The following is a 25,791-nucleotide window of genomic DNA, read 5'->3' on the forward strand; positions in this document are numbered from 1 at the left end:
TCAGGGTCAATGGTAATCACACAACAGAAACCCTGCCTACAACACTGATACTGGAAGATTTTACTTTCTTATCAAAAAATTATACATATATATATTAAAAAAAAAATGAATGCCCCTCGTATAAACCAATATTACAAATCTATATCCTTACCTGTGGGATGGACTGGGAGACAAGTGGCCGACTTGGGCGAGAGTTACCTCCCCTGAAGCCCTGGGGAGGAGGTATAAGCGGGCCGACATCCTCCTCCTCCTCTAAATCTTCCTGTCTGTCACCTTGATCACCCTGTTCTCTGCAGTCACGAGGATCACGAGGATCACCATGATCAATCTGATCACGATGATCACGATGATCACTATGGTCCCTGTTGTCACTAGGCTCATCTTCGTGGTCAGGATCATCCTCATATTCTTCACTCTCCATCGGCTGAAGGCGACTTTGGCCTGGTCTCGCTGATCGTGCTGGGCCCTCCCTCATTGGGACAGCGTAGCCATTGACAACAGGAGGCTCCTTACTACTGCTTTCCTCCTCTTTACTTTGGTCGTCCTCCATGTTTTCATCTACATATCTGTCAAGTCAACCACATATTATATCATCTACATATCTGTCAAGTCAACCACATATTATATCATCTACATATCTGTCAAGTCAACCACATTACATATCATCTACATATCTGTCAAGTCAACCACATATTATATCATCTACATATCTGTCAAGTAAACCACATCACATATCATCTACATATCTGTCAAGTCAACCACATTACATATCATCTACATATATCTGTCAAGTCAACCACATTACATATCATCTACATATATGTCACGTCAACCACGTCACATATCATCTACATATCTGTCAAGTCAACTACATTACATATCATCTACATATCTGTCAAGTCAACCACATTACATATCATCTACATATCTGTCAAGTCAACCACATAACATATCATCTACATATCTGTCAAGTCAACCACATAACATATCATCTACATATCTGTCAAGTCAACCACATTACATATCATCTACATATTTGTCAAGTCAACCACATAACATATCATCTACATATCTGTCAAGTCAACCACATAACATATCATCTACATATCTGTCAAGTCAACCACATAACATATCATCTACATATCTGTCAAGTCAACCACATAATATATCATCTACATATCTGTCAAGTCAACCACATTACATATCATCTACATATCTGTCGTGTAAACCACATTACATATCATCTACATATCTGTCAAGTCAACCACATTACATATCATCTACATATCTGTCAAGTCAACCACATTACATATCATCTACATATATGTCAAGTCAACTACATAACATATCATCTACATATCTGTCATGTAAACCACATAACATATCATCTACATATCTGTCAAGTCAACCACATCCAACCTCAATCTGATGCTGAGACAAAGCCTACCTAGACTCATGTCGTTGTGGTGGTTGTTTGGAGAAGCGTGGGGCAGGTATCCCAGATTGGGCTCGCTGCTGTCGGACTGTCGCCGAAGGAGGAGGATGTAGTGGGGCAGCATAACCTCTCGGAGGCTCCAGGTCCATGGGAGGAGATCTGAGGTCTGCTTCTCGCTCTTTTTCTTTCTCTTTTTCTCGTTCTCTCTTCTTTCTTTTCTTTTTCTTCTCTTTCTTTTCTATCTTAGTTATTGAGGGTGGAACTGGAGCGTTTTCTAGGGGCGTCAACATCGGAGGTGGTATCCGCCTTCCCTCAACCACACCTAAACAATCCATTAATCAGATATTAATGACTGAAACTAATTAATGACTGAAACTACAACATCGGAAGTGGTATCCGCCTTCCCTCAACCACACCTAAACAATCCATTAATTAGATATTAATAACTGAAGCTATATCAGAGGTGGTATCTTTCCTTATTAGCAGTAGAGAGACATACATACTAAACAAGTTCAGTAAAGAGAGAGTACAGATATACAGCCAACAGAAACAGCTTCTGCCAGGCCTTTAAACTGTGTTAAAATTATCATTATTGCAGCCTTTTTAAAAATATCAAAAACTTATTCCAATGTTGTATGTAAAATAAAAACAAACATGACAGGTACTATTATGTAGTCCCTGTGGTGCCCTACCTGGTGGTCGCGAGCCTGAATTGGGACGGTTTTGATCCTGTGCTGGTGGTGGTGTTGGTCTCATCTGATCTGTGGATGGCGGACTTTGTAATTGGTCACGAGCCCCAGAGCTTGGCCGAGCCGGTGAGGGTGTGGGCCGTGGAGGGGGAGGCCTGGGGGGAGTGTTACGTAGTGGCTGTGGCTGACGGGGTGCAGGTCGAGGGCGACTGGGTGGGAAACTCTCAGAGGGGTTCATAGACTGGTTAAAGTGAGGGGAGATAACTCTGGTGTTGCTGGTGAGAGGATACTTCGGAGGAGATGGAGGCTGTTGTTGTTGTCGTTGTGCTTCTCTGTAATCTCTGTTCTCCTGAGGGTCCCGGTAGTCCCGACTAACATTCCCGTCCTGCGGGAATCCCTGATTAGTCCTCCGGTTATACTGAGGTTCCTGTGACAGTGTAGATTTAGTATTATCATCACAAGTTTGTATACCATCTAATGTTAACACCATATTAACTAGGAGAGAGACCACATATGGGACATAATAATCAATATACTTTATCACAACTCTGATTGCTTCGGCTATTCAAATTTTTGTTTGCTGTTTTAGCAATTTTCACAGCAAAAAGGATGTATACATCATGAAAATTGAAAATCAACATTAATCTAGATTTTCTATAGCAAGATAATCTACTTGATATTATTATACCTGTGGTGATTGGTACTGTCAATAAAAACCAGCATTCAACCTTCATTGACACCAGTCAGTCCTACTTACTAGTGGTTGAGCATATAAAGGTTTGGACTGACGTTGCTGGGTTTGCCGCGGAGGTGGTCGCGGCTGGATTTGTTCTCGGGATCCACTGTCCTGTCGATGAGGAAGTCTGGAGGTTTGGGGAGGGGCTTCCTCATCTTCATCTTCAATGTCAGACACATCCATTCCTCCAGCACTCACATCATCTATCTCATCCTCCACTGTCAAATAGTCCATCAAATCAGCAACTCGACAAAAACTACTTTTGATTCAGTTGTAATACAACATACAATGACCAAAGGGATAATCCCAAAATGTCCACTATGGCCTAATTATGACACATCTTAATGAATTACTACTGCATAACAGTATTAAATGACACATTATTACTATTAAGATAATGAGAATTCAACTTATTAATTGAATTGTGCTTATTAAGTTGATAAAATCTGTTGATCATACCATGGTTGTCATCGGTGACCATAGGAACGTCGTCTCTATTGTTGTTATGGACAGGAAGTATATCAGGAGTATTCCTCGTGTTAACAGTCACCTGTAAATAATGGATCATCTATAAATAGTAACCAATCAAATATATCATCTATAAATAGTAACCAATCTAATGGATCATCTATAAATAGTAACCAATCTAATGGATCATCTATAAATAGTAACCAATCCAATGGCTCATCTATAAATAGTAACCAATCCAATGGATCATCTATAAATAGTAACCAATCCAATGGATCATCTATAAATAGTAACCCATCCAATGGATTATCTATAAATAGTAACCAATCTAATATATCATCTATAAAAGGAACCAATCCAATGGATTATCTATAAATAGTAACCAATCCAATGAATTATCTATAAATAGTAACCAATCTAATATATCATCTATAAATAGTGATCAATAAGAGTGCTGCAGACATGGTAGAACTATAAACAATTTTTAAGTACAAAAAAATAAAACAGACAATTTAAGTTAAATCCAACACAGATCCAAAAGCCCAGCAAACTAGATGAAAGGATCATTTTTCCCAGATGACATTAGGACCAGGATATTTACTTTTCCCCAGATGACATTAGGACCAGTCCCCAGATGACATTAGGACTAGGATATTTACTTTTCCCCAGATGACATTAGGACCAGGATATTTACTTTTCCCTAGATGAAATTAGGACCAGTCCCCAGATGACATTAGGACCAGATTATTTACTTTTCCCCAGATGACATTAGGACCAGTCCCCAGATGACATTAGGACCAGGATATTTACTTTTCCCCAGATGACATTAGGACTAGGATATTTACTTTTCCCTAGATGACATTAGGACCAGGATATTTACTTTTCCCCAGATGACATTAGGACCAGGATATTTACTTTTCCCCAGATGACATTAGGACCAGTCCCCAGATGACATTAGGACCAGGATATTTACTTTTCCCCAGATGACATTAGGACCAGGATATTTACTTTTCCCCAGAGGACATTAGGACTAGGATATTTACTTTTCCCTAGATGACATTAGGACAAGGATATTTACTTTTCCCCAGATGACATTAGGACCAGGATATTTACTTTTCCCTAGATGACATTAGGACCAGTCCCCAGATGACATTAGGACCAGTCCCCAGATGACATTAGGACCAGGATATATACTTTTCCCCAGATAACATTAGGACCAGGATATTTACTTTTCCCCGGATAACATTAGGACCAGGATATTTACTTTTCCCTAGATGACATTAGGACCAGTCCCCAGATAACATTAGGACTAGGATATTTACTTTTCCCTAGAAGACATTAGGACTAGGATACCCCAGATGACATTAGGACCAGGATATTTACTTTTCCCCATATGACATTAGGACTAGTCCCCAGATGACATTAGGACCAGTCCCCAGATGATATTAGGACTAGTCCCCAGATGGCATTAGGACCAGGATATTTACTTTTCCCTAGATGACATTAGGACCAGGATATTTACTTTTCCCCGGATGACATTAGGACCAGGATATTTACTTTTCCCCGGATAACATTAGGACCAGGATATTTACTTTCCCCCAGATGACATTAGGACCAGGATATTTACTTTTCCCCAGATGACATTAGGACCAGGATATTTACTTTTCCCTAGATGACATTAGGACCAGTCCCCAGATGACATTAGGACTAGGATATTTACTTTTCCCCATATGACATTAGGACTAGGATATTTACTTAATTTACTAAAACCAGCCCTTCATGAACTGCCAGCTCAAGTTAGTTACTTACATCAAGTCGTTCTTTTCGCCGGTTAAGATCGCCACCAGCACTGGAGGTGTAGCGGTCATCAGGGGGCTGTACAAAAGATGGCTCTCTCTCTGGGGCACTCACTAGACTTGTTGACCGCCTCAGTGGTGTCCGGACGCTCCGCCTCTCAGTTCGTGGCCGCTTAGGAGGGTGAGGTGGTGTAATAGGCATGCTTTCAAAACTACCTCTTGTGTTCTGTGGGGGAAATAAATGATAATTGCTTTCAACAGCGAACATTGGCAAAGAGAACTATTAAACAGAGGAATGTTGCCATATAGATTATTAAAAATGAGGAATGTTGCCATATAGATTATTAAACAGAGGAATGTTGCCATATAGATTATTAAACAGAGGAATGTTGCCATATAGATTATTAAACAGAGGAATGTTGCCATCTAGTTTATTAAACAGAGGAATGTTGCCATATAGATTATTAAACAGAGGAATGTTGCCATATAGATTATTAAACAGAGGAATGTTGCCATATAGATTATTAAACAGAGGAATGTTGCCATATAGATTATTAAAATGAGGAATGTTGCCATATAGATTATTAAACAGAGGAATGTTGCCATATAGCTTATTAAACAGGAATGTTGCCATATAGATTATTAAAAAGAGGAATGTTGCCATATAGATTATTAAAATGAGGAATGTTGCCATATAGATTATTAAAATGAGGAATGTTGCCATATAGATTATTAAACAGAGGAATGTTGCCATATAGATTATTAAACAGAGGAATGTTGCCATATAGATTATTAAACAGAGGAATGTTGTCATATAGATTATTAAACACAGGAATGTTCCCATATAGATTATTAAACAGAGGAATGTTGCCATATAGATTATTAAACAGAGGAATGTTCCCATATAGATTATTAAACACAGGAATGTTGCCATATAGATTATTAAACACAGGAATGATGTCAATATAGATTATTAAACAGAGGAATGTTCCCATATAGATTATTAAACAGAGGAATGTTGCCATATAGATTATTAAACAGAGGAATGTTGCCATATAGATTATTAAAATGAGGAATGTTGCCATATAGTTTATTAAACAGAGGAATGTTGCCATATAGATTATTAAACAGAGGAATGTTGCCATATAGATTATTAAACAGAGGAATGATGCCATATAGTTTATTAAACAGAGGAATGTTGCCATATAGATTATTAAACAGAGGAATGTTGCCATATAGATTATTAAACAGAGGAATGTTGCCATATAGTTTATTAAACACAGGAATGTTGCCATATAGATTATTAAACAGAGGAATGTTGCCATATAGATTATTAAACAGAGGAATGATGCCATATAGATTATCAAACAGAGGAATGTTGCCATATAGATTATTAAACAGAGGAATGTTGCCATATAGTTTATTAAAATGAGGAATGTTGCCATATAGATTATTAAAATGAGGAATGTTGCCATATAGATTATCAAAATGAGGAATGATGTCAATATAGATTATTAAACAGAGGAATGTTCCCATATAGATTATTAAAATGAGGAATGTTGCCATATAGATTATTAAAATGAGGAATGTTGCCATATAGATTATTAAACAGAGGAATGTTCCCATATAGATTATTAAACAGAGGAATGTTGCCATATAGATTATTAAACAGAGGAATGTTGCCATATAGATTATTAAACAGAGGAATGTTGCCATATAGATTATTAAAATGAGGAATGTTGCCATATAGATTATTAAACAGAGGAATGTTGCCATATAGATTATTAAACAGAGGAATGTTGCCATATAGATTATTAAACAGAGGAATGTTGCCATATAGATTATTAAACAGAGGAATGTTGCCATATAGATTATTAAACAGAGGAATGTTGCCATATAGATTATTAAACAGAGGATTGTTGCCATATAGATTATTAAACACAGGAATGTTCCCATATAGATTATTAAACACAGGAATGTTGCCATATAGATTATTAAACAGAGGAATGTTGCCCATATAGATTATTAAACAGAGGAATGTTGCCATATAGATTATTAAACAGAGGAATGATGCCATATAGATTATTAAACAGAGGAATGTTGCCATATAGATTATTAAACAGAGGAATGTTCCCATATAGATTATTAAACACAGGAATGTTGCCATATAGATTATTAAACAGAGGAATGTTGCCATATAGATTATTAAACAGAGGAATGTTGCCATATAGATTATTAAACAGAGGAATGATGCCATATAGATTATTAAACAGAGGAATGTTGCCATATAGATTATTAAACAGAGGAATGTTGCCATATAGATTATTAAACAGAGGAATGTTGCCATATAGATTATTAAACACAGGAATGTTGCCATATAGATTATTAAACAGAGGAATGTTGTCAATATAGATTATTAAACAGAGGAATGATGCCATCTAGTTTATTAAAATGAGGAATGTTGCCATATAGATTATTAAACAGAGGAATGTTGCCATATAGATTATTAAACAGAGGAATGTTGCCATATAGATTATTAAACAGAGGAATGTTGCCATATAGATTATTAAACACAGGAATGTTGCCATATAGATTATTAAACAGAGGAATGTTGTCAATATAGATTATTAAACAGAGGAATGATGCCATCTAGTTTATTAAAATGAGGAATGTTGCCATCTAGTTTATTAAAATGAGGAATGTTGCCATATAGATTATTAAACAGAGGAATGTTGCCATATAGATTATTAAACAGAGGAATGTTGCCATATAGATTATTAAACAGAGGAATGTTGCCATATAGTTTATTAAACAGAGGAATGTTGCCATATAGATTATTAAACAGAGGAATGTTGCCATATAGATTATTAAACAGAGGAATGTTGCCATATAGATTATTAAACACAGGAATGTTGCCATATAGATTATTAAACAGAGGAATGTTGTCAATATAGATTATTAAACAGAGGAATGTTGCCATCTAGTTTATTAAAATGAGGAATGTTGCCATCTAGTTTATTAAAATGAGGAATGTTGCCATATAGATTATTAAACAGAGGAATGTTGCCATATAGATTATTAAACAGAGGAATGTTGCCATATAGATTATTAAACAGAGGAATGTTGCCATATAGTTTATTAAACAGAGGAATGTTGCCATATAGATTATTAAAAAGAGGAATGTTGCCATATAGATTATTAAAATGAGGAATGTTGCCATATAGATTATTAAACAGAGGAATGTTGCCATATAGATTATTAAAAAGAGGAATGTTCCCATATAGATTATTAAACAGAGGAATGTTGCCATATAGATTATTAAACAGAGGAATGTTGCCATATAGATTATTAAACAGAGGAATGTTGCCATATAGATTATTAAACAGAGGAATGATGCCATATAGATTATTAAACAGAGGAATGTTGCCATATAGATTATTAAACACAGGAATGTTGCCATATAGATTATTAAACAGAGGAATGTTGCCATATAGATTATTAAAAAGAGGAATGTTGCCATATAGATTATTAAACAGAGGAATGTTGCCATATAGATTATTAAACAGAGGAATGTTGCCATATAGATTATTAAACAGAGGAATGTTGCCATATAGATTATTAAACAGAGGAATGTTGCCATATAGATTATTAAACACAGGAATGTTGCCATATAGATTATTAAACAGAGGAATGTTGTCAATATAGATTATTAAACAGAGGAATGATGCCATCTAGTTTATTAAACAGAGGAATGTTGCCATATAGTTTATTAAAATGAGGAATGTTGCCATATAGATTATTAAACAGAGGAATGTTGCCATATAGATTATTAAACAGAGGAATGTTGCCATATAGTTTATTAAACAGAGGAATGTTGCCATATAGTTTATTAAACAGAGGAATGTTGCCATATAGATTATTAAACAGAGGAATGTTGCCATATAGATTATTAAACAGAGGAATGATGCCATATAGATTATTAAACAGAGGAATGTTGCCATATAGATTATTAAACACAGGAATGTTGCCATATAGATTATTAAACAGAGGAATGTTGCCATATAGATTATCAAACAGAGGAATGTTGCCATATAGATTATTAAAAAGAGGAATGTTGCCATATAGATTATTAAACAGAGGAATGTTGCCATATAGATTATTAAACAGAGGAATGTTGCCATATAGATTATTAAACACAGGAATGTTGCCATATAGATTATTAAAAAGAGGAATGTTGCCATATAGATTATTAAAAAGAGGAATGTTGCCATATAGATTATTAAAAAGAGGAATGTTGCCATATAGATTATTAAACAGAGGAATGTTGCCATATAGATTATTAAACAGAGGAATGTTGCCATATAGATTATTAAACAGAGGAATGTTGCCATATAGATTATTAAACAGAGGAATGTTGTCAATATAGATTATTAAACACAGGAATGTTGCCATATAGATTATTAAACAGAGGAATGATGCCATGAAAATTATTAAACAGAGGATTGATGCCATATAGATCAAGTTTGTATGGTAAAGTTATGGTAACAGTGTACAGGCAGATCTAAGTTTAAATTCAAAAAGGTTTTTTTACCAAAGTAACAACAGGAAATGTGTTGTTGTTTTTTTAAATATTTAAATCAGGTCCACAACATTTTCCTCGATCTTTGTAAAACCTTAGTCCTTAGTACCAACAAATTCCGTAAAATGTTTGGAATAATGACATGTTCACAATTCTAAACAAATCATTACATAAAATAGTATCACTAAATTTTCCTTTCTCATCCTCCACTATCACATATAATTAAACAAATACTCAACTGAATACTTTTTGAAATTCTTAATAATTTTATTCGGGGTTTTGCTTTTTTACATTATGACATATATACCATCAACTTTGCCTAAAGACAGACGTGTGGTTCTCCAAAGATAAAATACAAATTTAGCTTTATCACTTACAATCATGTGTTCATAGTCGTTGCCATTATGGTCGCCATTCATTGAGCCAAGTGTACCCATGAAGCCGTTGGTGGACATGAGAGAGAAACCAAGCCCGTTAGGGATGGGGGAGGTCGGGTTACTCTGGAGACGCTGCCTCTGGTGGGACATAATTATCAACTGTACATAGTGAAGCTGGCGGTTCTTAGCATAGTCCCACGCATTGGCATTGAACTTGTCTACCGCAGACAAGTCAGCTGTAAACAAAAAGTGGTTATATCAGAATAAGTGTGTAGCATACAGGGTGAATAAATTGTAACACCGATATCTCAACTGTGTCTGATTCAGGTCGGGTATAATGTGACTGATGACACACCATGTCTGATTCAGGTCGGTATAATGTGTCTGATGACCCACCATGTCTGATTCAGGTCGGGTATAATGTGTCTGATGACACGCCATGTCTGATTCAGGTCGGGTATAATGTGACTGATGACACACCATGTCTGATTCAGGTCGGGTATAATGTGACTGATGACACACCATGTCTGATTCAGGTCGGTATAATGTGACTGATGACACGCCATGTCTGATTCAGGTCGGTATAATGTGACTGATGACACACCATGTCTGATTCAGGTCGGTATAATGTGACTGATGACACACCATGTCTGATTCAGGTCGGGTATAATGTGACTGATGACACACCATGTCTGATTCAGGTCGGTATAATGTGACTGATGACACACCATGTCTGATTCAGGTCGGTATAATGTGACTGATGACACACCATGTCTGATTCAGGTCGGGTATAATGTGTCTGATGACACACCATGTCTGATTCAGGTCGGGTATAATGTGACTGATGACACGCCATGTCTGATTCAGGTCGGTATAATGTGACTGATGACACGCCATGTTTGATTCAGGTCGGGTATAATGTGGCTGATGACACACCATGTCTGATTCAGGTCGGGTATAATGTGACTGATGACACACCATGTCTGATACAGGTCGGTATAATGTGACTGATGACACGCCATGTCTGATTCAGGTCGGTATAATGTGACTGATGACACGCCATGTCTGATTCAGGTCGGTATAATGTGACTGATGACACGCCATGTCTGATTTAGGTCGGGTATAATGTGACTGATGACACACCATGTCTGATTCAGGTCGGGTATAATGTGTCTGATGACACACCATGTCTGATTCAGGTCGGGTATAATGTGACTGATGACACGCCATGTCTGATTCAGGTCGGTATAATGTGACTGATGACACGCCATGTTTGATTCAGGTCGGGTATAATGTGGCTGATGACACACCATGTCTGATTCAGGTAGGGTATAATGTGACTGATGACACACCATGTCTGATTCAGGTCGGGTATAATGTGACTGATGACCCACCATGTCTGATACAGGTCGGTATAATGTGACTGATGACACACCATGTCTGATTCAGGTCGGTATAATGTGACTGATGACACGCCATGTCTGATTCAGGTCGGTATAATGTGACTGATGACACACCATGTCTGATTCAGGTCGGTATAATGTGACTGATGACACGCCATGTCTGATTCAGGTCGGGTATAATGTGACTGATGACATACCATGTCTGATACAGGTCGGGTATAATGTGACTGATGACACGCCATGTCTGATACAGGTCGGTATAATGTGACTGATGACACACCATGTCTGATTCAGGTCGGTATAATGTGACTGATGACATACCATGTCTGATACAGGTCGGTATAATGTGACTGATGACACACCATGTCTGATTCAGGTCGGTATAATGTGACTGATGACACGCCATGTCTGATTCAGGTCGGGTATAATGTGACTTATGACATACCATGTCTGATACAGGTCGGTATAATGTGACTGATGACACGTCATGTCTGATTCAGGTCGGGTATAATGTGACTGATGACACGCCATGTCTGATTCAGGTCGGTATAATGTGACTGATGACACGCCATGTCTGATTCAGGTCGGTATAATGTGACTGATGACACACCATGTCTGATTCAGGTCGGGTATAATGTAACTGATGACACACCATGTCTGATTCAGGTCGGGTATAATGTGACTGATGACACGCCATGTCTGATTCAGGTCGGTATAATGTGTCTGATGACACACCATGTCTGATTCAGGTCGGGTATAATGTGTCTGATGACACGTCATGTCTGATTCAGGTCGGGTATAACGTGACTGATGACACACCATGTCTGATTCAGGTCGGGTATAATGTGTCTGATGACACACCATGTCTGATACAGGTCGGTATAATGTGTCTGATGACACACCATGTCTGATTCAGGTCGGGTATAATGTGACTGATGACACACCATGTCTGATACAGGTCGGTATAATGTGACTGATGACACACCATGTCTGATTCAGGTCGGTATAATGTGACTGATGACACGCCATGTCTGATTCAGGTCGGGTATAATGTGACTGATGACACGCCATGTCTGATTCAGGTCGGGTATAATGTGTCTGATGACACACCATGTCTGATACAGGTCGGTATAATGTGTCTGATGACACGCCATGTCTGATTCAGGTCGGGTATAATGTGACTGATGACACACCATGTCTGATTCAGGTCGGGTATAATGTGGCTGATCCAGTAGGTAGTTAACTGGTTATGAAATGTGTCTTACCTCCATGATCCAGTAGGTAGTTAACTGGTTATGAAATGTGTCTTACCTCCATGATCCAGTAGGTAGTTAACTGGTTGTGAAATGTGTCTTACCTCCATGATCCAGTAGGTAGTTAACTGGTTGTGAAATGTGTCTTACCTCCATGATCCAGTAGGTAGTTAACTGGTTATGAAATGTGTCTTACCTCCATGATCCAGTAGGTAGTTAACTGGTTGTGAAATGTGTCTTACCTCCATGATCCAGTAGGTAGTTAACTGGTTGTGAAATGTGTCTTACCTCCATGATTGAGTAGGTAGTTAACTGGTTATGAAATGTGTCTTACCTCCATGATCCAGTAGGTAGTTAACTGGTTGTGAAATGTGTCTTACCTCCATGATTCAGTAGGTAGTTAACTGGTTGTGAAATGTGTCTTACCTCCATGATCCAGTAGGTAGTTAACTGGTTGTGAAATGTGTCTTACCTCCATGATTGAGTAGGTAGTTAACTGGTTGTGAAATGTGTCTTACCTCCATGATCGAGTAGGTAGTTAACTGGTTATGAAATGTGTCTTACCTCCATGATCCAGTAGGTAGTTAACTGGTTGTGAAATGTGTCTTACCTCCATGATCCAGTAGGTAGTTAACTGGTTGTGAAATGTGTCTTACCTCCATGATTCAGTAGGTAGTTAACTGGTTATGAAATGTGTCTTACCTCCATGATCCAGTAGGTAGTTAACTGGTTGTGAAATGTGTCTTACCTCCATGATCCAGTAGGTAGTTGACGATGTCCCCATGTCCTCCTACAGACGCCAGATGGAGAGCTGTTCTCTCTTGTGTATCTCTGTCATATATACAGTCTGTACCTCCTATCTCAACAATGATCTTACAAGCCAGCAGAGAACCTGCAAATCAATCACACATATATCATCAATTAAACTCTCATTTTAACAGCATTTCTTATAACCCAGTACCTGTTTGCTAACTTCAAAGAAACAAAATCATTCAGAAAACATGATTGAAAACTTTAAAGTATTTTTAATTTTTTAATTGAAGCTTTAATCAATTAACTGAATAATTAGAAAAAGTTTCTTAAACCATTCATGTCTGTGATCCTGTTTCATGGATAAAATGTAGTTAACTGCACAGTCTAGCGAACCTTAGAATCAAGTAAACTGAGAATAAACTGGGCTGTTTTGTAAACTTACCCATTTCTGCTGCCAAAAGTAGCACCGTCTTGCCATCCTCGTCCTTTATCGCAGCTGTCTCCTGGGTTAACAAGGTCTGGAGAGGAATCATTATACAGATCTATGTATATATGTACGTATGTATAAAGTATGTATAAAATTGATATTGAAATCATAAATCAAACAGACACACGTCTCCACTGATCAGTCTGATTTAAATATTAACACCAACAAAACACAAACACTACAGTCTACTGGTGGGTACCCACGTCTCCACTGATCAGTCTGATTTAAATATTAACACCAACAAAACACAAACACTACAGTCTACTGGTGGGTACCCACGTCTCCACTGATCAGTCTGATTTAAATATTAACACCAACAAAACACAAACACTACAGTCTACTGGTGGGTACCCACGTCTCCAATGATCAGTCTGATTTAAATATTAACACCAACAAAACACAAACACTACAGTCTACTGGTGGGTACCCACGTCTCCACTGATCAGTCTGATTTAAATATTAACACCAACAAAACACAAACACTACAGTCTACTGGTTGGGTATCTTATTTGTCCTTATAATGCAAATTTCTGGCTATTTTCCTGGTTGAAGTTTTTGAAGATGTGGTCCATGTTTTCTCTTTATCAGTGGATAGTGGATATTTAGCACAAAATTGCAATAAATTACAACAGTATGACTAGTTTCATCATAAACATTATCATGGACTTGGCACACACCATTTTCATCATTTCTGTATCTGATATGGTCCAAAATGTTACAATTCATTTCATTTTTTCTTTTTTTAGACAGTTTTAAGATTATCACTTCTGTATCTGACATGGTCCTTTTTTTAAACAGTTTTAACATTAACACTGCTGTATCTGATATTGTCCTTTTTTTAAACAGTTTTAACATTAACACTTCTGTATCTGATATTGTCCTTTTTTTAAACAGTTTTAACATTAACACTTCTGTATCTGATATTGTCCTTTTTTAAACAGTTTTAAGATGATTAGGAAACACACCTGGAGACATTCTAAAGGTTCGGATCTCCTGATGGACCAGTGCATCCAGGTGCGGCCATTGTTGTCCCTCTCTATCCCATCGGCATCGTCCACTCGAAAGTTGGAAGATGAGCTGAGTAGCTCAAAGTGTTTGATATGGTCTAGTCGACATGCCCACATACAGGGAGATAAGCCGTCCTTGTCTCGAGCATTCACATCGGCGTGGTGACCAATAAGGTACTGTAAAACACAAAAGGCTCAAGGATTAGATCTTTATCTGTAACTAATTATACACACCATAATAATACACACCATGCATTGAAGGGATAGTTCTGGGTCGTTAATGTTAACGAAATAGAAATAGGGTTCTGGATAAGTGGATGGGATTTTCTTATGGTATAGCACATTCTGAGAATTCTGAAATAAGCTAGTTACATTGTATCAGTACAGGACAGGACAGCACACAACAGGACGGGATAGAATGCAACCCGACGGGACTGAGATGGACATGGGTAACACTAATAATATGCCCCCCCCCCCCCAAATTTCATTTCATGGAGGGGGCACATAAAAATGACAGAAGATCATCAAAAGTTTTTGAGACTAAACCACACTTCTATTGTTGATATGATGGGGATCATATTAATACATGTTAGTAAAACTGTGACAGACCAATGAACACATGATGTCATGAGGATTTACACACCAGGCAGTACAAGTGAGATACAGGAGGCTGAATCATTGATACTAGTACAACATAGATTAGTCATCTCAGCTGACATCAGTACTGGATCAGAAAAATCAATGCTGGAACTGACAATACCTCTTTTCTGGGCTTTAGTACTATAGACACAATCTGTGATGGGGCAATAAACACCAAGATATAGGGCCAATTTTCTGTTTACAGCAAGAAGTTAATTAAAAACAAGTACAATAATCAAAAAGAAAATATTCACACTGTCTACATTAACAGATTCAGGGGAAAAAAGAAGATGTATTTAGTCATGTGACATATATAAATATAATTATATTTTTTTTTATAAAGTTACACCTGTAAAGAAAGTGGGTCAAGGTAATTCACAACTAATTACATAGTATACCTGAAGGAAAGGATTGGTAAAGAAACTAGGATACCAGGTACAATGACAGGTACCTGGAATTTACAGATAATTACAGGTACACAGCTGGACAAGCTGAATTTACAGATAATTACAGGTACACAGCTGGACATGCTGAATTTACAGATAATTACAGGTATACAGCTGGACATGCTGAATTTACAGATAATTACAGGTACACAGCTGGACATGCTGAATTTACAGATAATTACAGCTGGACAAGCATTACTGAACAGCTGTAAGTAAATATAATCACCAATTACTTGTCAATGGTGGTGAACCATGGCAGACAGTAGCTAAGTAACAATTAGTTTTGTACTGTTCAGTCGGTGTCGGGGAAACCTACAATACACTAAACACTATGGCCTGATATGGCCTGATAATCTCTGTAGTAAGGACACCTCGACTTACAGTACACTAAACACTATGGCCTGATATGGCCTGATAATCTCTGTAGTAAGGACACCTCGACTTACAGTACACTAAACACTATGGCCTGATATGGCCTGATAATCCCTGTAGTAAGGACACCTCGACTTACAGTACACTAAACACTATGGCCTGATATGGCCTGATAATCTCTGTAGTAAGGACACCTCGACTTACAGTACACTAAACACTATGGCCTGATATGGCCTGATAATCTCTGTAGTAAGGACACCTCGACTTACAGTACACTAAACACTATGGCCTGATATGGCCTGATAATCTCTGTAGTAAGGACACCTCGACTTACAGTACACTAAACACTATGGCCTGATATGGCCTGATAATCTCTGTAGTAAGGACACCTCGACTTACAGTACACTAAACACTATGGCCTGATATGGCCTGATAATCTCTGTAGTAAGGACACCTCGACTTACAGTACACTAAACACTATGGCCTGATATGGCCTGATAATCTCTGTAGTAAGGACACCTCGACTTACAGTACACTAAACACTATGGCCTGATATGGCCTGATAATCTCTGTAGTAAGGACACCTCGACTTACAGTACACTAAACACTATGGCCTGATATGGCCTGATAATCTCTGTAGTAAGGACACCTCGACTTACAGTACACTAAACACTATGGCCTGATATGGCCTGATGATCTCTGTAGTAAGGACACCTCGACTTACAGTACACTAAACACTATGGCCTGATATGGCCTGATAATCTCTGTAGTAAGGACACCTCGACTTACAGTACACTAAACACTATGGCCTGATATGGCCTGATAATCTCTGTAGTAAGGACACCTCGACTTACAGTACACTAAACACTATGGCCTGATATGGCCTGATGATCCCTGTAGTAAGGACACCTCGACTTACAGTACACTAAACACTATGGCCTGATATGGCCTGATAATCCCTGTAGTAAGGACACCTCGACTTACAGTACACTAAACACTATGGCCTGATATGGCCTGATATGGCCTGATAATCTCTGTAGTAAGGACACCTCGACTTACAGTACACTAAACACTATGGCCTGATATGGCCTGATAATCTCTGTAGTAAGGACACCTCGACTTACAGTACACTAAACACTATGGCCTGATATGGCCTGATAATCTCTGTAGTAAGGACACCTCGACTTACAGTACACTAAACACTATGGCCTGATATGGCCTGATAATCCCTGTAGTAAGGACACCTCGACTTACAGTACACTAAACACTATGGCCTGATATGGCCTGATGATCTCTGTAGTAAGGACACCTCGACTTACAGTACACTAAACACTATGGCCTGATATGGCCTGATAATCTCTGTAGTAAGGACACCTCGACTTACAGTACACTAAACACTATGGCCTGATATGGCCTGATAATCTCTGTAGTAAGGACACCTCGACTTACAGTACACTAAACACTATGGCCTGATATGGCCTGATAATCTCTGTAGTAAGGACACCTCGACTTACAGTACACTAAACACTATGGCCTGATATGGCCTGATAATCTCTGTAGTAAGGACACCTCGACTTACAGTACACTAAACACTATGGCCTGATATGGCCTGATAATCTCTGTAGTAAGGACACCTCGACTTACAGTACACTAAACACTATGGCCTGATATGGCCTGATGATCCCTGTAGTAAGGACACCTCGACTTACAGTACACTAAACACTATGGCCTGATATGGCCTGATAATCCCTGTAGTAAGGACACCTCGACTTACAGTACACTAAACACTATGGCCTGATATGGCCTGATAATCTCTGTAGTAAGGACACCTCGACTTACAGTACACTAAACACTATGGCCTGATATGGCCTGATAATCTCTGTAGTAAGGACACCTCGACTTACAGTACACTAAACACTATGGCCTGATATGGCCTGATAATCTCTGTAGTAAGGACACCTCGACTTACAGTACACTAAACACTATGGCCTGATATGGCCTGATAATCCCTGTAGTAAGGACACCTCGACTTACAGTACACTAAACACTATGGCCTGATATGGCCTGATAATCTCTGTAGTAAGGACACCTCGACTTACAGTACACTAAACACTATGGCCTGATATGGCCTGATAATCTCTGTAGTAAGGACACCTCGACTTACAGTACACTAAACACTATGGCCTGATATGGCCTGATAATCTCTGTAGTAAGGACACCTCGACTTACAGTACACTAAACACTATGGCCTGATATGGCCTGATAATCCCTGTAGTAAGGACACCTCGACTTACAGTACACTAAACACTATGGCCTGATATGGCCTGATAATCCCTGTAGTAAGGACACCTCGACTTACAGTACACTAAACACTATGGCCTGATATGGCCTGATAATCTCTGTAGTAAGGACACCTCGACTTACAGTACACTAAACACTATGGCCTGATATGGCCTGATAATCTCTGTAGTAAGGACACCTCGACTTACAGTACACTAAACGCTATGGCCTGATAATCTCTGTAGTAAGGACACCTCGACTTACAGTACACTAAACACTATGGCCTGATATGGCCTGATAATCTCTGTAGTAAGGACACCTCGACTTACAGTACACTAAACACTATGGCCTGATATGGCCTGATGATCTCTGTAGTAAGGACACCTCGACTTACAGTACACTAAACACTATGGCCTGATATGGCCTGATGATCCCTGTAGTAAGGACACCTCGACTTACAGTACACTAAACACTATGGCCTGATATGGCCTGATAATCTCTGTAGTAAGGACACCTCGACTTACAGTACACTAAACACTATGGCCTGATATGGCCTGATGATCCCTGTAGTAAGGACACCTCGACTTACAGTACACTAAACACTATGGCCTGATATGGCCTGATAATCTCTGTAGTAAGGACACCTCGACTTACAGTACACTAAACACTATGGCCTGATATGGCCTGATGATCTCTGTAGTAAGGACACCTCGACTTACAGTACACTAAACACTATGGCCTGATATGGCCTGATGATCTCTGTAGTAAGGACACCTCGACTTACAGTACACTAAACACTATGGCCTGATATGGCCTGATGATCTCTGTAGTAAGGACACCTCGACTTACAGTACACTAAACACTATGGCCTGATATGGCCTGATGATCCCTTGTAGTAAGGACACCTCGACTTACAGTACACTAAACACTATGGCCTGATATGGCCTGATAATCTCTGTAGTAAGGACACCTCGACTTACAGTACACTAAACACTATGGCCTGATATGGCCTGATGATCTCTGTAGTAAGGACACCTCGACTTACAGTACACTAAACACTATGGCCTGATATGGCCTGATAATCCCTGTAGTAAGGACACCTCGACTTACAGTACACTAAACACTATGGCCTGATATGGCCTGATGATCCCTGTAGTAAGGACACCTCGACTTACAGTACACTAAACACTATGGCCTGATATGGCCTGATGATCCTGTAGTAAGGACACCTCGACTTACAGTACACTAAACACTATGGCCTGATATGGCCTGATGATCTCTGTAGTAAGGACACCTCGACTTACAGTACACTAAACACTATGGCCTGATATGGCCTGATGATCTCTGTAGTAAGGACACCTCGACTTACAGTACACTAAACACTATGGCCTGATATGGCCTGATGATCCCTGTAGTAAGGACACCTCGACTTACAGTACACTAAACACTATGGCCTGATATGGCCTGATAATCTCTGTAGTAAGGACACCTCGAGTTATCAAAGGATATGGCCACATAATGAGAGTGATGACGTAGGATACCGTATAATTTATGTATGGGGAACAACGTTAACACAGATCAATAAAGATGAATGGTGTGTAATGGTGTGTAATGGTGTGTAATGAAAACAAGTAATTCAGGATGTATCATACCAATGGTTACGATTTATTAGGTTGTGACATCAGCCTTTATACATATTTTATGAAATTAAAATTTCTGTTTGACATTTAAATAAACTTTGTTTGTTTGAAGTTATAAATACTTAATTCTGTACTGAATTTCCACCTAGGCTGTACATATAAAACAAGCATACTGAGTATTGATATATACATGTACTGAGTATTACTATAATGCTATATACAGAGTATTGACATATTGCTATACTGAGTATTGATATATTACTATACTGAGTATTGATATATTACTATACTGAGTATTGATATATTACTATACTGAGTATTGATATATTACTATACAGAGTATTGATATATCGATGTACTGAGTATTGCTATATTACTATACTGAGTATTGATATATTACTATACTGAGTATTGATATATTACTATACTTAGTATTGATATATTACTATATACCGAGTATTGATATATTACTATATACAGAGTATTGATATACAGTGGAACTTCGTTAACTCGAAGTCGACGGGACCACGAAAAAACTTCGAGTTATCCGAGTGTTCGAATTAAGCGAGTTATCGTTTTTGATGAAAAGTTTGGTCAATATTTGTCAACATTATATAATCATTATAACTTCGCTCTGTCGCTCATCAGTTTAGTGTGAAGACTGGTCAATACATGTAAATATATATGTAATGTTTCGTTATGTCACTTGTAATTTGGTGTAGTTTTGCCGATATACAGTCACGATAAAGTTTCTTTCACTTAGTCACTTCAATAACGATCTGATGTGCAAGTCATGTTTGCAAAAGGTAAACGATAAAACGGAATTCGACAAAATAACAAGTCATTAATGTCAAAACAAATAACCGTTTAAGTTTAACACAGATTGCATACAAAACGTAACAGAACCATTACCTTTTATTGGACATATATAAAATACTGTTTGATCGGCCTACTTACTTTTTATTGATAACCACGCCATTTCCATGTGTATTAGCACCGGAAGTTGGGCTGCGCATGTGCGTATAAAATGTTGCTGTAACTGAGTTGGCGTTTTATCCGATTTAATAGACAGCACTGACCGTTACAGTTGTACTCTGGACACCTCGGCAGTAATTACGCTATTGTTTCAGCAGTTTAAAGATTTAATAGGCGCCGGTGACTGTGTCATTTCTACACCTGTAAAAACATCAGCCGGGTAGATCTACCGGTGTGTCAGAGATTAGTTCCGCTTGAGCGAACGGGTAGATGAGTTGTTGACTATCGTGTGTACTGATATCGGCGACCGCCTTGGGAAATTACCTGATGTAAGTAAAGCAGTACTTTTTATCACCAAGACTTGTTGTTATAAGATTCAACCGACAATTTCTTTTATGAATTTATGAAACACTTATAATAGCATGTAGGTTAGTAGTGCCGATATATGTTCAGTATTACAAACGGAATTTAGCTCTTAAAAAATGTCGGCGTTTGCCACCGATCGACGAAAATTATACTTCGAGTTATTCGAACATTTCAAGTAGGATTTTTATTGTTGGGACCAAATTTTTACTTCGTATTATCCGAGTTTTTCGAGTTATCCGAATTCGAGTTTTCCGAGTTTTTTTTACTAAGATAAAGAGAGAATTCGGCCGGGACCGGCGAGGTACTTCGAGTTAAGCGGGGTATTCGAGTTATCCGAGTTCGAGTTAACGAAGTTCCACTGTATTACTATACTGAGTATTGATATATTACTATACTGAGTATTGATATATTACTATATACAGAGTATTGATATATTACTATACTGAGTATTGATATATTACTATACTGAGTATTGATATATTACTATACTGAGTATTGATATATTACTATATACCGAGTATTGATATATTACTATATACAGAGTATTGATATATTACTATACTGAGTATTGATATATTGCTATACTGAGTATTGATATATTACTATACTGAGTATTGATATATTACTATATACTGAGTATTGATATATTACTATATACTGAGTATTGATATATTACTATATACAGAGTATTGATATATTGCTATATACCGAGTATTGATATATTACTATATACAGAGTATTGATATATTACTATACTGAGTATTGATATATTGCTATATACAGAGTATTGACATATTATTGCTATATACTGAGTATTGATATATTGCTATATACCGAGTATTGATATATTACTATACTGAGTATTGATATATTGATATATACTGAGTATATTGATATATTGCTATACTGAGTATTACTCTATCTTGTAATTAATACATGGCCTCTAATGGCTGCCCCTAGATGTTACGTACTGTAATTATGCATAAAGATATGGTACACTTTGGTGTTAATTCAGGAAAATGAAGAGTATACAATTAGCTTGTAACTGCATGACCTTAAAGTAATATCACAAGAAATTGTAACGTTGGTATTTTCAGTGAGCAAATATATTAAATTTATTTAATAAATTACTAATGGTGTCCATGACCTTACAAGCCTGAAACTCGAACTCGTTCCAGATATTATATGGTCAATTATAAGTTTCTGAAGTGTGATATTAAGGAATGAAGCCAATAGAGCTCTGACGATGATTTTCTAAAAATAGCAATGATCATATTGACCCATGCCAAATAACCCTGAAATATGTCCAAGATGTTATGATCCTTAATTAGTGTGTGAAGTTTGATTGAAATCCCTAAATAAATGAAGCTGTTGGAGCACTGACAAAGTTTTCTGTAAATAGTAATGGTGACGTTGACCTAACAAACCTGAAAACTGAACTTGTCTAGAGATATAATAGTTCACTTGTAATTGTGTCAAGTCTCATCAAAATCCTTCAAGGAATGAATCCACTAGAGCACTGACAAAGATTTTCTAAAAATAGTAACAGTGACCTTGATGTTGACCCAATAACCCTGAAACTGGAAATTGTCCAAGATAGTATGATCTATTATAATAAATTGTGTGAAGTTTGATCATAATCCTTCAAGGAAAGAAGTCGCTAGCTAGTGCTGACAAACTTTGGTAATATGTGTACACAGACAAACGAAAAGGAAACCTATCCCTCCCCCTCCAGTTTTATTGTAACAACAAAGGTATGTCTATCAGAAAGTCATAGTACATAATAATAGTAATACAATTGTGAGAAGTGTATGTACTAGAAGGTCAAAGTAATACAATGGTGAGTTATGTACTAGAAAGTCATAGTAATACAATGGTGAGTTATGTACTAGAAAGTCATAGTAATACAATGGTGAGTTATGTACTAGAAAGTCATAGTAATACAATGGTGAGTTATGTACTAGAAAGTCATAGTAATACAATGGTGAGTTATGTACTAGAAAGTCAAAGTAATACAATGGTGAGTTATGTACTAGAAAGTCATAGTAATACAATGGTGAGTTATGTACTAGAAAGTCATAGTAATACAATGGTGAGTTATGTACTAGAAAGTCATAGTAATACAATGGTGAGTTATGTACTAGAAAGTCATAGTAATACAATGGTGAGTTATGTACTAGAAAGTCATAGTAATACAATGGTGAGTTATGTACTAGAAAGTCAAAGTTATACAATGGTGAGTTATGTACTAGAAAGTCATAGTAATACAATGGTGAGTTATGTACTAGAAAGTCATAGTAATACAATGGTGAATTATGTACTAGAAAGTCATAGTAATACAATGGTGAGTTATGTACTAGAAAGTCATAGTAATACAATGGTGAGTTATGTACTAGAAAGTCATAGTAATACAATGGTGAGTTATGTACTAGAAAGTCATAGTAATACAATGGTGAGTTATGTACTAGAAAGTCAAAGTTATACAATGGTGAGTTATGTACTAGAAAGTCATAGTAATACAATGGTGAGTTATGTACTAGAAAGTCATAGTAATACAATGGTGAGTTATGTACTAGAAAGTCAAAGTAATACAATGGTGAGTTATGTACTAGAAAGTCATAGTAATACAATGGTGAGTTATGTACTAGAAAGTCATAGTAATACAATGGTGAGTTATGTACTAGAAAGTCATAGTAATACAATGGTGAGTTATGTACTAGAAAGTCAAAGTTATACAATGGTGAGTTATGTACTAGAAAGTCATAGTAATACAATGGTGAGTTATGTACTAGAAAGTCATAGTAATACAATGGTGAATTATGTACTAGAAAGTCATAGTAATACAATGGTGAGTTATGTACTAGAAAGTCATAGTAATACAATGGTGAGTTATGTACTAGAAAGTCATAGTAATACAATGGTGAGTTATGTACTAGAAAGTCATAGTAATACAATGGTGAGTTATGTACTAGAAAGTCAAAGTTATACAATGGTGAGTTATGTACTAGAAAGTCATAGTAATACAATGGTGAGTTATGTACTAGAAAGTCATAGTAATACAATGGTGAGTTATGTACTAGAAAGTCATAGTAATACAATGGTGAGTTATGTACTAGAAAGTCATAGTAATACAATGGTGAGAAGTGTATGTACTAGAAAGTCATAGTAATACAATGGTGAGTTATGTACTAGAAAGTCATAGTAATACAATGGTGAGTTATGTACTAGAAAGTCATAGTAATACAATGGTGAGTTATGTACTAGAAAGTCAAAGTAATACAATGGTGAGTTATGTACTAGAAAGTAATAGTAATACAATGGTGAGTTATGTACTAGAAAGTCATAGTAATACAATGGTGAGTTATGTACTAGAAAGTCATAGTAATACAATGGTGAGTTATGTACTAGAAAGTCATAGTAATACAATGGTGAGTGATGTACTAGAAAGTCATAGTAATACAATGTTGAGTTATGTACTAGAAAGTCAAAGTAATACAATGGTGAGTTATGTACTAGAAAGTCATAGTAATACAATGGTGAGTTATGTACGAGAAAGTCATAGTAATACAATGGTGAGTTATGTACTAGGAAGTCATAGTAATACAATGGTGAGTTATGTACTAGAAAGTCATAGTAATACAATGGTGAGTTATGTACTAGAAAGTCATAGTAATACAGTGGTGAGTTATGTACTAAAAAGTCATAGTAATACAGTGGTGAGTTATGTACTAGAAAGTCATAGTAATACAATGGTGAGTTATGTACTAGAAAGTCATAGTATTACAATGGTGAGTTATGTACTAGAAAGTCATAGTAATACAATGGTGAGTTATGTACTAGAAAGTCATAGTAATACAATGGTGAGTTATGTACTAGAAAGTCATAGTAATACAATGGTGAGTTAAATACTAGAAAGTCAAAGTAATACAATGGTGAATTATGTACTAGAAAGTCATAGTAATACAATGGTGAGTTATGTACTAGAAAGTCACAGTAATACAATGGTGAGTTATGTACTAGAAAGTCACAGTAATACAATGGTAAGTTATGTACTAGAAAGTCACAGTAATACAATGGTGAGTTATGTACT

The 25,791-nt window shown here is 37.0% G+C and overlaps 1 protein-coding gene across 3 annotated transcripts in view; it reads right to left on the bottom strand.

Annotated features, from left to right (window-relative positions):
* Nucleotides 1–25,791, bottom strand: part of LOC117333654 (espin-like) — a 55,537-nt gene that overhangs the window by 16,469 nt on the left and 13,277 nt on the right. For all 3 annotated transcript variants that reach the window (XR_004533976.1, XM_033893061.1, XM_033893062.1), the window contains exons 5-14: nucleotides 14,942–15,160; nucleotides 13,932–14,007; nucleotides 13,485–13,628; nucleotides 10,081–10,316; nucleotides 5,138–5,350; nucleotides 3,320–3,410; nucleotides 2,882–3,078; nucleotides 2,128–2,551; nucleotides 1,448–1,757; nucleotides 152–566 (exon numbers count right to left, since the gene is read on the bottom strand). Coding sequence is in view for 2 of the 3 variants with exons in the window: in XM_033893061.1 (XP_033748952.1) it covers nucleotides 152–566; nucleotides 1,448–1,757; nucleotides 2,128–2,551; nucleotides 2,882–3,078; nucleotides 3,320–3,410; nucleotides 5,138–5,350; nucleotides 10,081–10,316; nucleotides 13,485–13,628; nucleotides 13,932–14,007; nucleotides 14,942–15,160 (2,325 nt within the window). In the remaining variant the exon portion in view is untranslated. The remainder of the gene's footprint in view (nucleotides 1–151; nucleotides 567–1,447; nucleotides 1,758–2,127; nucleotides 2,552–2,881; nucleotides 3,079–3,319; nucleotides 3,411–5,137; nucleotides 5,351–10,080; nucleotides 10,317–13,484; nucleotides 13,629–13,931; nucleotides 14,008–14,941; nucleotides 15,161–25,791) is intronic.

The sequence above is a fragment of the Pecten maximus genome, chromosome 8 (genome assembly GCF_902652985.1).
Source record: "Pecten maximus chromosome 8, xPecMax1.1, whole genome shotgun sequence".
Taxonomy (NCBI): Eukaryota; Metazoa; Mollusca; class Bivalvia; order Pectinida; family Pectinidae; genus Pecten; species Pecten maximus.